This window comes from Onychostruthus taczanowskii, unplaced genomic scaffold (assembly GCF_017590055.1).
Source record: "Onychostruthus taczanowskii isolate IOZ18803 unplaced genomic scaffold, ASM1759005v1 scaffold45, whole genome shotgun sequence".
In the NCBI taxonomy this organism is placed as follows: Eukaryota; Metazoa; Chordata; class Aves; order Passeriformes; family Passeridae; genus Onychostruthus; species Onychostruthus taczanowskii.
This window is the reverse complement of record NW_024502014.1, coordinates 3,092,073-3,104,689: the sequence shown is the minus strand read 5'-3', so window position 1 is coordinate 3,104,689 and position 12,617 is coordinate 3,092,073. Positions and strand designations below refer to the sequence as shown.

General features: G+C 40.3%; 1 protein-coding gene across 2 annotated transcripts; it reads left to right on the top strand.

Moving 5' to 3' along the window:
• The first annotated feature begins 6,088 nt into the window (after nucleotides 1-6,088).
• RNF7 (ring finger protein 7) lies at nucleotides 6,089-12,572 on the top strand. 2 transcript variants are annotated; one of them, XM_041414330.1, is made up of 3 exons: nucleotides 6,089-6,305; nucleotides 9,348-9,395; nucleotides 10,811-10,867. In XM_041414330.1, the coding sequence occupies exons 1-3, from the start codon at nucleotides 6,135-6,137 to the stop codon at nucleotides 10,865-10,867; spliced, it is 276 nt and encodes a 91-aa protein (XP_041270264.1). In that variant the 5' UTR covers nucleotides 6,089-6,134. The 2 variants fall into 2 exon arrangements, with proteins under 2 accessions (XP_041270264.1, XP_041270263.1); XM_041414329.1 differs by having other exon boundaries at nucleotides 6,099-6,312; nucleotides 10,811-12,572.
• The last annotated feature ends 45 nt before the right edge of the window (nucleotides 12,573-12,617 follow it).

Sequence of the window (12,617 nt, the reverse complement as noted above, 5' to 3'; positions counted from 1 at the left end):
AAACTGACCTGGGGGATGTGGCATCTGCAGCATTGTTGCATTCCAAATTGGTGGATGGGGAGATAAATGCTGGTTCATCATTTAGTGTAAGAGCAGGCAGAGAAGCCTTGGGAATTTGACAGTGTTTAAGAAGTTTGTAATGATTAGTCTGCTGAGTTGAAAGATAGCTGGTACTGTGTTGTTAGGGTTAGGTGAATCTCTTTTTTCTTATTGTACTGATTTGTATTCCATTACCTGTGCTGTGTGCCAGTACAGGCTGTGGAATTTGTCAGAACTCTTTAAAATACATTGCATATGGAAAAAATGATGTTTACTTTTCTCAATCTGTTTTTTTTATGTAATCTGGGCAATTTTTTGCCACCCACTCTTCTGAACATTTTTTATAAGGAAGTTTTGTACATGTACTTTTTAATGCCCTGAGGTGTTTTGTTTCCTTGTGCAGAGAACTGACCTGTTGTCCTTTGTTGCTGGCATGGAAGCTTTTGTCAGGAGTTACAGTGCAAACCTTCCAGCAATTTTGAAATTCATTTTGATTAATCTGAGGTAGGATGTATTAAGGCCCAGTATGAATGGTCACTACATTCATTTGCAGAGATTAGAAAGCAGAGGAAAATAAGTATGAAGTTGGAAATACAGGAGGAAATTTTTTTCTGTGAACATTAAAAAAAAGAGAATTGCATGTGTTCTGTAATGATTACAGCAGATTGATCCTTCTTTTTTCTGCTAATATGCTGCCTTCTGTAACCATTCCACTAACCTGAGTTTTCTCTAACCTGTGGCACCAAAAGGGCATTCCCATTTCAGATCTGTACGTGTGCCACTCAGGGACATGGTTTAGTGATACACTTGGCAGTGTTGGGTTAACAGTTGAGCTGGAGGTCTTTAATAATATAAATTATTCTATTAATAAATGTATGCTAAATGTTTTACAATGCATTGTCTTAATTCCTGGTCATCTGTATGACAAAGTTTGCAATGTTTACTCACTTGATAAGGACAGATCCTGTGTTGTGTTTAAAGGAGCATACACAAGAAATTTAAATCAGGCCAGTAAGATCCCAGTAACAAGCAACTTCTAGTAAAATGGAGAAATGCATGCAGTTTACTTGAGGTTCTTAGAAATACTTACAGAAGCATATTTAACTAAGGTTGATGTGATTTATGCATACTAAATAAACCAGAAATTCTTTAATAGCAGTAAGGAGAGTGTATCAGTGATACTGTGTCCAGCTGTGATGAGACTGCTGTTGAAATATTTTGTATATTCCTGGGATTCATCATAATAAACAATGATAAAAAGAAAATTAATTTCAGAGTTGAAGAGCTGAGTTGTAAGAATTGGGAATATAGCCTATAATTCAGCTAAATTACTTAGGCACTTTATGTACCTAAATCAGGGACAAAAATGTTGATAATTGGTTGCTTTACAATGAGAATAAGATTTTAAAAAGATCCAGTGGCAACAGTGTTCAGGAAGGGCTGTGCTTTTTAAGCATTTAATTAGGTACAGAAATTAAGAATTTTAATTAGGTATTCTTGGTAAGAATATTTAGGGTGAATTTTTTTTAAATAAAAGCAAATACATGACCTTGCTGAAATGCTTTAAAAATATTCTTTATATTAATAAATGTTTATGGTAAATAACAAAATTCAGCCATCTTGCTTAATACAATGTTCCATAGAAAATCTTGTATGATCAAGCTTTTTAAGTGTTTGAGCCCATCATTATTTTAGCATAATTACTATTGCAAACGCCATGGCAGTTGTATGAAGTCTAGTTAACAATTTCACCAAAAAAGAGCATGTAAATCATTATACAGATTTTAGAAACTTTAAATCCAAACAATTGGACCAAACAATTAGTTTGCTTTAAGGGGTTGTGAATTTGTTCCCCACTTTCATCTTTTATTTTTGGTCATTCCTCGTACACAGGCAAAAAAAGCCGAGAGGATGGATCATAGAACAGCCAAAGTAAACCTACTGTGTGACTTGAACTGAAGGCTTACAGGTAAAAATCTCTTACCCGCTGCCTCTGATTTCTCCGAAGATCCAGGATGGCCCGTGCTGTGTGGGGGCACGCTGCAGCGTGTCCGGCAGCAGGGAGGGAGGGCGGCTGATGTGTGCGAGGTGGGCAGAGGCTCCAAGGGCAGCAGCCGGGCAGTGCTCCGGAGGTCACTGACCGCACAGCTGCTGGGAGCTCAGCTGGAGCTCTGGGCTTAGCTCGGCCCTCGCGCTCTGCGCGCCGGGACGCGCAAACAAGCCTGGGAAAGGCAGGGAGCAGAGACAAAATGAGTAAGAGGGAGACTCCCCTTTAAGAATCAAGTGATCTGTAGTAATGCAGTAGTACAGACCTGAAAATTAGCTGCATCTTTCATCCACAGACCTTTAAAGTACTTAATGAAAGAAGGGGAAGTACCTACAATTCAGTCTCTTCCCTCCATACTGGGTAACAGAAGGCGCTATGCTTTGTACAGCAATGCAAATTTGAAAAGTCCAAGAGGAAAGATAGAACTTTTTGAAACACAAAACAAACACTGATTTCTGTGACAACTAAAATAATTCATCTAGCTTCCTCCTGAGTCGTTCATTTATATTCCAGTTGAGTTCTTCCATTCTGTCACGGTGTGACACTTATAAGGGTTTGTTATTTTATTGTTATTAATATATCCTGATACTGGGCAGGATCCAAATATCAGAGAGATGTTAAAAATAACAAGACAGACTGTGCTACCTCACAAATTTACCTGAAGTGTCCATATTTTAAAATAGGTGGGGGCTGTGCCCCTGAACAACAACAGAACAACATAATTTGGTTTCCAGTTTTCAGGTCAGAATGCAGCTCCATTCTCAAACAGCTAACTACAGTTAAAATAGGCAAAATTTTATCTTCACAGGTTTTCTAAATTAAAGAATGGATACGAGATAGACATCTAACCTGAAAATCAGCACTGTTCAGAAGTAATAGTAATAGCTGAGTTTTACTCCAGAGTAAAACAGTTAGTGAGCAAAAACACAGTATAGAATTTCATAAAGCAGTCAGAGGTCTTTGTGTCTCTGGTTTTTAATCTCTGCTGCAGAAGGAGAGATGGATGACCCAGGGTGTTTTGTGAAGAACGGAGAAGTTCCAAGGGTTTAGATTTGATTAAAGCAGCTCAGTAAGATCAGGATCTCTTTAGTCTCTTGTGACACAGGGTTTTCTATTAAAGCAGAGAGGTTCCTTTGCAGAAGTCATTAAGGTTTTTTTATTTTTTAATAACTTCTGTAAGGATTTCCCTTCTGTGTATTATGAGTCATTAATGTTCTTTTGTTTCACTTGAAGAGTAAAGCACAATGCATTTAAGAATTGGAATTATTGCTACTTCTCAGTGTTTGAGCTCATTCCTGGACTTTTCTGAAATTCATGCCCAATCACATAGATTCTTAGGAGTATTGGGATCCCTTTGCTATGCTGTGCAGCAATATATTTGTGTGTTTTCTTCCCATCCTGTGAGATCCTCCCAGTGCAAAATGGAAGCAGTTTATTCCACTAATACATTGTTTCCCTAATTCCTGTTGTGATTTCCTTTATATTTCTGCATGCCTTCTACGTGCTTCAGTTTCACAGTACCTATCAGCATTGGAGTCTGTTTTCCATTCTGGCAATTGCACCTGGCAGCTTCAGTAAACCCTTAGGACTGCTGCAGGTGGTTTGTCACAGGTGGTGGTGTGCTCATGCAGCGCTGTTCCCTGTGCCGTCTTCTCTGGCAGCCCCACTGTAGCCAAGTCTCAGCCCTACTGGCCTTTAATAGACCCATGTAGCATATTCCTATTGGGAAAGAGGCACAGAGAGACACAGATAACCAGAGTTTAAGAAATAGTTTTGACAGAGACAGTGTGCTTAAATTGTTTTCTTTAGCAGATAAATTGAGATGGTCCCCAAGTGTTTTGATATATGTTAATCTATTGACAGAACAAACAGTTAAGTGGGATAATGCAGTCCAGTACATGCACCAGTTAGCCAAGATAAACACATACTTACATAACTGTTCTTTGCATTATCATAAAACTGACATTTTTGTCAAGGCTTTGTTTTTAATAAAAATAATTTTCACAGAATCACTAGGTTGGAAGAGACCCTCAAGGTCCTCGAGTCCCACCCATGCCCTAACACCTCAACTAAACCATGGCACCCAGTGCCACATCCAGTCATTTTTTAAACACATCCAGGGATGGTGACTCCACCACCTCCCTGGGCAGACAATTCTAGAACTTTTTCCCCCTTTCTGTAAAAACTTTTTCCTAATATCCAACATCTATTTCCCTTGGTGCAGCTTGAGACTGGTGTCTTCTCATTCTGTCAGTTGCTGCCTGGAGACAGAGAACAACCCCCAGCTGAGCACAGCCACCTTTCAGGGAGCTGTAGAGTGATAAGGTCACCCGAGTCTCCTTTTCTCCAGGCTAAACACCCCCAGCTCCCTCAGTTGTTCCTCACAGGATTTGTGTTCCCAGCCCCTCTCCAGCCTCTTTGCCTCCTCTGGACGTTCTCCAATGTCTCAAGGTCCTTCCCAAACTGAGGGGCCAGAACTGGCCATTTGAAATTGGAGTAAGATTATGAACAGAACACTTAGGGCAGGTACAAAGTTGGGTGTCAAACACTTGGAGCTTTGAATGACTATTTTTTACATGGAGACAATCAGAATTGATGAATTACACTGCAACATTACTTTGAAATTATGACAGAAATTTAATTGATTATAGATTATGTAATATAAAGCAATATTTTGTAATTCCTTAATATTACAAACGTTATTTTTTTTCCCCATTCTGTAGCACACAATTGGCTTTAATTCTAGCTGAACAATCCCTTGATGGGCTGAAAGGAACTTGGTTTGAGTTCTCATTTTCAGATACTCAGTTTGGAATGTTTTCAGTGAATGAGATGAGCAAATGCCCAGTCTGAAAAAATGTGGCTTTTATTTACAATTAAAATCAGTGACAGTGTACCTAGGGAAAACCCTCTGAAAGAGCTGTTGTGGTGTGTGCCACTCTCCCATGTGTCACCTCCTTAATGTCAGGTGTGGCTGCAGGGGAGAGATTAATTACAGACTGCCAGAACTACTTCTCAAAATGGCTTGGAATTTTTCTTACACAGCTCTTTAGCTGATAAAATAGCAAGAAAATAATTTTTTGGTGGGAAGCTATCACTATTTCTCTAAGGCAATATGGATAGTCAAAGGTGCCTGTGTCATATTTGCTCTACTTTCACTAATCTCAGGTTTATATTTGACTTTGCATCGCGTACAGCACATGTGTGATGGTTTGACAGCACTCAAACACTATTATAATCTCTGTCATAGTTTGCTCTTAGAACTAAAGAATTGCATCAGTTAGGGACACAAGGCAAATTGTATCAATCTAAAAACCCCAAAACTCCAACAGGATTGGCTTCTTTTTTTTTTTTTTAAATCTCTATTTAGAGGTAGTTGACATTTTACGTAGCAGAAATTAAATGTACTTAATTTTTTTTAAAATATTTTAAGATTTCTGGATTACAACTAGTCCCAGTAATTAAACTTCAGAAGTGCCATGATGGTTTTTAAAATGGACAGAAAAGAATGAGGAGTTAAAGGGGTGGAGCTGGCAAAGGGAATTGAACAGTGTGGATTGAGAGAAGTGTGAATCAGCCAAGCTCAAAGACCTTATTCACATGCTCTTTAATAGTGTTCAGGGTGCGTCTGAATTGATAGTTGAGTAATGTGCATAGCATCTTTAATATCATTTTATTTTTCACTTTATTACCAAGATGGCCAAGATGCACACCACTGCCGAAGTGTTTCGCTTATTCTGTTAGCAGTCTTAGGAAATGTGTTGAGTTGGAAGATTGGGTTGTCCCCCCGTACTCAAGGCAGCCCAGACCACTGGTGAAGTTGTGATAGATTCACGTGCACGCTGCGGACGAGAACACCCTTCACGAGCGATGCCAACTTGGCACCTGCAGGGTGTCCTGCTGAAGCCTGAGAGGCGCTTGAAGGCTCTGAGCGCGGCGGGTGTCCCGGTGTCCCGGCAGGGGCTCCTCGCCCCGCGGGCCCTCCCCGCGCCGCCGCCGGAGGGTGGCGCTGCCGCCCGCGCGGCCGCCGCGTCCCCGCCCCTCCGCCATGGCCGATGTGGAGGACGGGGACGAGCCCGGTGCCCCCCACTCGCTGCCGGGCTCCGCGGGCTCCAAGGCGGGCGCCCCCGACAAGATGTTCTCGCTGAAGAAGTGGAATGCGGTGGCCATGTGGAGCTGGGACGTGGAGTGCGACACCTGCGCCATTTGCCGGGTGCAGGTCATGGGTAAGCGGCGGCCGGGCGCTATGGCCGCGGGGCGGGGGGCCTGGGCCGGGCCTGGGGCCGTGCCCGCCGCCCTGGGCACGGCGGGCGCAGGGCAGAGACGCGGTTTCCGGCAGACGGGGGGGCTGATCCCTCCCGCCTCCGCTTCCTCCTCCGCGCCTTCCCGGAGGAGGAGGAGGAGAAGGAGGAGGGCCCCGCGGGGGCCGGGCCGTCGCTCCAGGGGCCACACGCGGCCCCATCGGGCATCGAGTGCCCCCTGCCCGGCCGCGCCTCCCGCGGGCCTGGGCCCCGCCGCGCCACTCGGGTCCCCGTCCCTTGTAGTGCCGCCTTCGTCGTGAGGGCTGGGGCTCGTCTGCGGGCAGATCCCGCAAACACTAATTTACCGAGCTCATCCGAGTGCTGCATGCGTGGGGTTGCTGTTTATGGGGTGGGTTTTGTTAAGGGGTTTTTGTTCGGGTTTTTTTTTACGGAGCAGTTACGGATGTACACAAAAATTCATTTTTCAAATCTGTTAAACCAGGGTGTCTTACACTACTTTACACGCGTGATTACTGGTGCAGTTAAACACACGCAAACATAGTGAGAAATCTATTGAGTAAGGGATTAATTTACTTGGTTTTGAAATCCAGAGGCTGTTTGAAAGCTCCTTCATTGTTGACTCATATTACTCTTTCTGACATCTTAGTTAAATGTGGTATTTATCTTGGTTCTTCTAAACCTGTTTAAGTTCTTCCTTTACTGTGTGTTCATACCCAATTTTTACCATTGGGCTGAGTCATCCTAGGTGTAGCTGTCCTCTCAGTTGGGTGTGCAACGCTTCGGCAGGACAAGGGACCCAAGATCCCCTCCACAGCACCTCGCTTTTGTAGGGCCATGATACTGAAAATGGAGTTAGGATTTGGTTTAACAGAAATGAGGAAACATACAATTCTGTCACGCCTCATAAATGTTTTTGCAAAAGGGTGTACAAGAGGAAGAAAGGTGAAGCACAGGCTGAAGTGATGGGAAATTGATCTTTCTTTTACATAAGCATGTTTTGAAGATTATTTGCTTTTTTATGGTGAACAGAGACCTTTCTGGAAATATGAAATTGGCTTCATTTGCCATATAAACGATAATTTTGAAAATGTATTTATCCCCGTTATAAGCTAGGCTGTTACATGACTCTAAAAAAAAAGTCTTAAATTAACAAAATCTTACCCAGAGCTATTATAAAACTTAAAAAGAAAGTCACATTTTTTCATAGCTAGAACAAGGGAATACTTTTAATCTGAAACTAGGAAAAAAAAAATCTGAAAAAATCTAGTAACCGTTTGTTGGGAACAAACCACATTGTTAGAATGTGAAACTTGATCGTTACTGACTTCAGTTTAGCAATTTGGCGTTGACCCTGCCGGAGCGGGTCTGGCTCCTGTAGAGCCACTGCGTCTGCAGTAACCTTAGGTGGGAGGCAGTGCCTGACTCAGACTGGCACTTGTTGAAGGTTAGTTTGACTTCTGCAGGGAAGGAGGTGTTAGCTGGCTCCATTTTCTGCTGGTTTAACTCCTTCAACCAGTGTGGTCTTAGATGCACAAGGGAAGGAGACAGAAATGCAGGTGTTAGCTGGGAAGCGCAGGATGCAGCTGGACTGGCTTTGCTGTCCTTAGCCTTTCAGTCTGACCCCCTTGGGGTTAGGATGCAGGAGTGGAGACAGGTTACTTTGGTGTGGTGGCAGTGGTTTCTGTCCTTGGCTCTCTGTGCTGCTTCTGTCTGAAACTGCAGCTCTAGGGCTCGTTAGGGGGGCTGATTTATTGTGACTTTCTGCTGCGACCCCAGATCAGTGGGCTCCCACACACCATGATACAAGTAGAAGCACTTCGGCTGAATCTTCCCAGCCCCTTGGCCCTTAACTGATGTTGAAATATAAATTACAGGGACAGACAACAGGAAAGTTTTGCTTTTATCTCAGTGAAGAAAGGGCAGCTGTTTTAGAGTTCTCTCCTCTTTGTTCTCTATTACCTGAGAAAAGCAGAAATGTCTGGGAAGATCAATCTAAAACAGAAATACTGGCCCTATCTGGCAGAGACTGCAGAAGTAGTCAAATCTAAATTCCTGTAGCACATTATAGTTTTGTCTTCTGGGAGAATTTGGTCCAACCAGTGACATGTAAGCCAGATTCGACCTGCAGGACACTTGTTTAAACTAGTTCATTTTCTTTGGAGGAGATGAAGATGTGTTTGCTCACATAACAGTTGAACACTTTCTGTTGTGCAAGATGTGCATGAGTGTCTGTGGCAGCCCCCATGTTGGGGTAAAGGAGAAGCAAAGGTGTTTTCCACTGTATTGTGTGGCACAGTGGGAAGCCTGGAAGTTGTCACTCTTGTATCTTATTGAGTCCTGGAGCTGCCATCCAATCCTAAAGCCGCAGACTGGAGTGCATGAAGATGATAAATATTTGTAATTATATATTCTGTATTTATTAACATTTATTATCAAATGTACCACTATATTTGTATGTGTGTGACTCCTATGAAAATAAGATGCAAGTACTTGTTAAGGGAAGCCACTATGAAAAGGAATAGGTGGTGGGAGTTGTGGTGAAAGATGCACAGCCTAAAAAATCAAAATTGTGAATGACTTCCTTAAAAGGAAATGCTGACATCTGAAAAACAAAGTCCTGTAATTAGGGTTTGGCTTTGTGCTTGCTCTGGTCTTAATATGCCTGAGTGCCTTGGCACAAATCTGCGGGCTTTTATATCTACAAAATGGAGAAGGCTTTTTTTCAGCAAAAGTTATGAAAATACCAAAGCAATGGAAAATAAACAAAACATGCTGGAGAGTTCAGAGTCCTTCTGATCTCTTTCTGATATATGTTTCATTGTAATTTGCACAGTTTTAGAGTTTAAGGGGGCTATTTAATGTTAAAGGGCTGAACTAGATCAAAACTTGAGATTTTTACCTCTGTAAATTTGTATTAGAGTTTATATTTTCCTCTGACAAACCTATTCTTAAGATGGAATCCTGAGAATCAAATTGAGTTTGTTCTTGTTTACTTTTAGATGCCTGTCTTAGATGTCAAGCTGAAAACAAACAAGAAGATTGTGTTGGTATGTAGTGACTTCATTCGCTTGTTTTTCAATTGAAGCTTCTCTCAGTATGGTGCATTTTAAAGTTTGAAGGGAATACTGATTTTATTAATGCTCAGAAGTAAACTGGCGTTTTGTTCTACGTAGTATCATCTTTCTACATTAGTAATACTTTATGCTTTATTTTTGAGCAATAAAAAAAATCAGTTTTCATGTCAGCTGTGCTGTAAAACAAAACAGCTTCCAATTTCCTGTCAACACGTACACAACTAAGAGGTTTAGGTCGCTTTCATTGTGAACATATTTGAGGTCATAATGTACCTTTTTGAAGTGGGTAGGAAAAAGCTGTTTTTTTCTTCAGAGGTGCATGCCAGAAAGCACAATGGTAGTACAAGTAAAAAATCCTCTGTTCTGAAATAAATGTGTGTCTGAGTTAGAAAGTGGTATTTTTCCCACTCTTAATTCAGAGATAATGGAGGCAATGGGTTGGTTGTTCACTTTTCATTTTCAAAGGTGGAATCACTTCCAGTTTAAACATAATCATTCTTTCAGTGCCAGTGTATGGAAAAGAAGGTCTTAATTCTGAGTGTTGAAATTGGAAATAGTGAAAATTAACTCAAAGAATTTGCTTTAAGCCTTTATGACAACTTTTAAAGCAGTGGTAAACCTTTGCATGCTGTTGAGCTTTGTGTTTTGAAGCGTATTGTCTCAAAAAAACCGCTGGGGTTTTTGATGATTGCTTTAATGGGAAGAGGGTTTTCCTGTTCAAGATACCTTAATTGGCTTGCTAAGTATTTAAGATAGACAGGAAAAAGTATAATTTACAGCACTCCTTTGACTGGTACCCTTGTGGTCTTGTGAGGAGAATGTGAGCTAATAAGGAAAAAAAGCAAAGTTTTGAAATACTATTCAGGAGTAAATGGATAACAGATAACAATTTTTGTAGTGTTAGAACAACTAGCCTGCAAATAACTCCTGTTGTAAAGTCCCATTTTGAGACTATGTACTGTGTCAGGTGTGCCTCCTTGCTATCATACATTTCAGTTCAAACAGTGCCTCTGGAGTGATAGTGAATCAGTACTGCATTGGCTTTATTTTGGTACTGGGAAAGATAAAGGGAAAAAGTTTAATAGTTGCACTTATTTCCTGGGCTGAACACATCCCTAAATGTGTTTATACAATCACTTTATACAAGAAAATAAGAATATATGCATTTCTTTTTTTAGTATTTGGAAGGAAGTAAAAAGCTTGATGGTGGAACTCACTATCATCAGGACGATCATAATAATTCAATCTCAGTGGATAAATCAGTCATGACCTGTTTTGTCTGAAGTTTGCAGTGGTTATAAATATTTGAGAGTGATAGTTTGAACCTTGCTGTAGGAGTTGATTGAACAGCTGAGTGTGACTGGAACATGTTCTTTCTTCTCTTTCAGTGGTTTGGGGAGAGTGCAATCATTCCTTCCACAATTGCTGCATGTCCTTGTGGGTGAAACAGAATAATCGCTGTCCCCTCTGCCAGCAGGACTGGGTAGTCCAGAGAATAGGCAAATAAAAACTGGAAGGATTTCTTTCTGTTGCACTTATTGGAATGGTGTGTGTGTTATGCCCTATGCTCATGCAGAACAGAACGTGTCCATCAGGACATGACTCACTTGGTTTACCTGCTCCAAGACCAGAGTGGGTTTGGTGCAGGCCTCTGGCTGCTCAAGGTGCAGTCAGTCCATGGTCAGGCTCACTGCAGGGGTTCCACAACTCAAACAGAAGATGCTACTTCAGCAAATGTATCTGCTATGATCAGAGTGTTGTTTGGATCAGAGCATAGAAACTTAGTGGTGCAGATTATACCCTAAACCCAGAGCATTTAATCTTTTTCCATTGATAAATGAATTCAATTGAAAGGGTCACCTTACCTGGTCTGATACACTGCATAGTTTACTGCCAGGATAAAGAAAATGTTTCCTAAGTACTATTGTATGCAAAAAACACAGTCAAGTGTGTTTTTTAAGAAACTATTCTGAGTTTTAATCTAAAATTAACAGTGTGTAAAATATTTGCTATGTGCTTTTTCCATCACACTGTATTAAACATTTCTAATTTAGGTTTTCTTCATGACTTTTGTTTTCTTGTGTCTCTAAATCTGTTGCTCTGTTATATTCTATATATGGTTTCTACAACCATAACATTAAAATTTAACTATGTTAATTATTTTTTTATTTGTATTTCTGTCAGTGATCATGGAGACATGTATTTTTAATCCAAAGATTTTTTGTAGAAAGACATGTATTTGATAATCAGTTAACTAGAGGTGTAGACAGTCATGCTGGTTAGCTGATTAATATAGGAAGCAAACAAAAGTGATAATTTAAATAACCCAAGAAAAGGAGACACTAATTAAATCTAGGGGAAAATGGTAAATTGTGATTTCATGAAAATTCAGTTAATAGAAATTTCTGTATTTTTATTGGTCATAGTGTTTTGGAAGCATTTTTTGTGGAAATCCTGAATATATAATCTTCTTTGATCTTTTTCTTACAGCTGTTTAAGTGCTTGCCTCTAACTTTGTCTTTTCCCTAAATATCCAGATGATTATGAACCTGAACATATTCTGTGGGATTTTTAAATATATATGTAACAGAGAGGTAGAATTATTGCTTTCAATCTGTAACGAATTCAGGCTTAATAAAATGGTCAATTAATATGGGTGAAATTGGAGCAATATATTATACATTGTTTACTTCAAAATTATCATCTTTAATGTTTTATGTGTTTCTCAGTAGATGTATTTCTGTCTAATTCTGAGTGCATTTAAAGAGGTTTATCTTCACTGTATAAAGTATTTCCAATCTTTGTGTCATCAAGCATATTGCAGAGTTTACTGTGCTTTTGTTTAATATTGTAATCTTGGTTTTAAGATGTTTTGTTTTTTTTAAATGTAGCTTTTGTTTAATTACACACTGAGATAAAAAAAATTCTGAGTCACTGTTACAGTGTATCACATCAGTTGTTATTATGCCAGATCATGTCTGTCTTAAAACTCAGAACAAATGTAAAATATGTTAACAGTAGTAACAAAGTGCCTCTAGCATTTACATTGTTGTGGAGTATTTCTGTTTGTGTAAAAGTATTCCCAAAATTCTTGGGAAAAAAAAGAAATCTGAGTGGACATGAAAATAAATTTTAGCTGTCACAGTCAAACTGTATCTTACCTATCACCTGTTTTCTCTGTCACATTTGGACAGA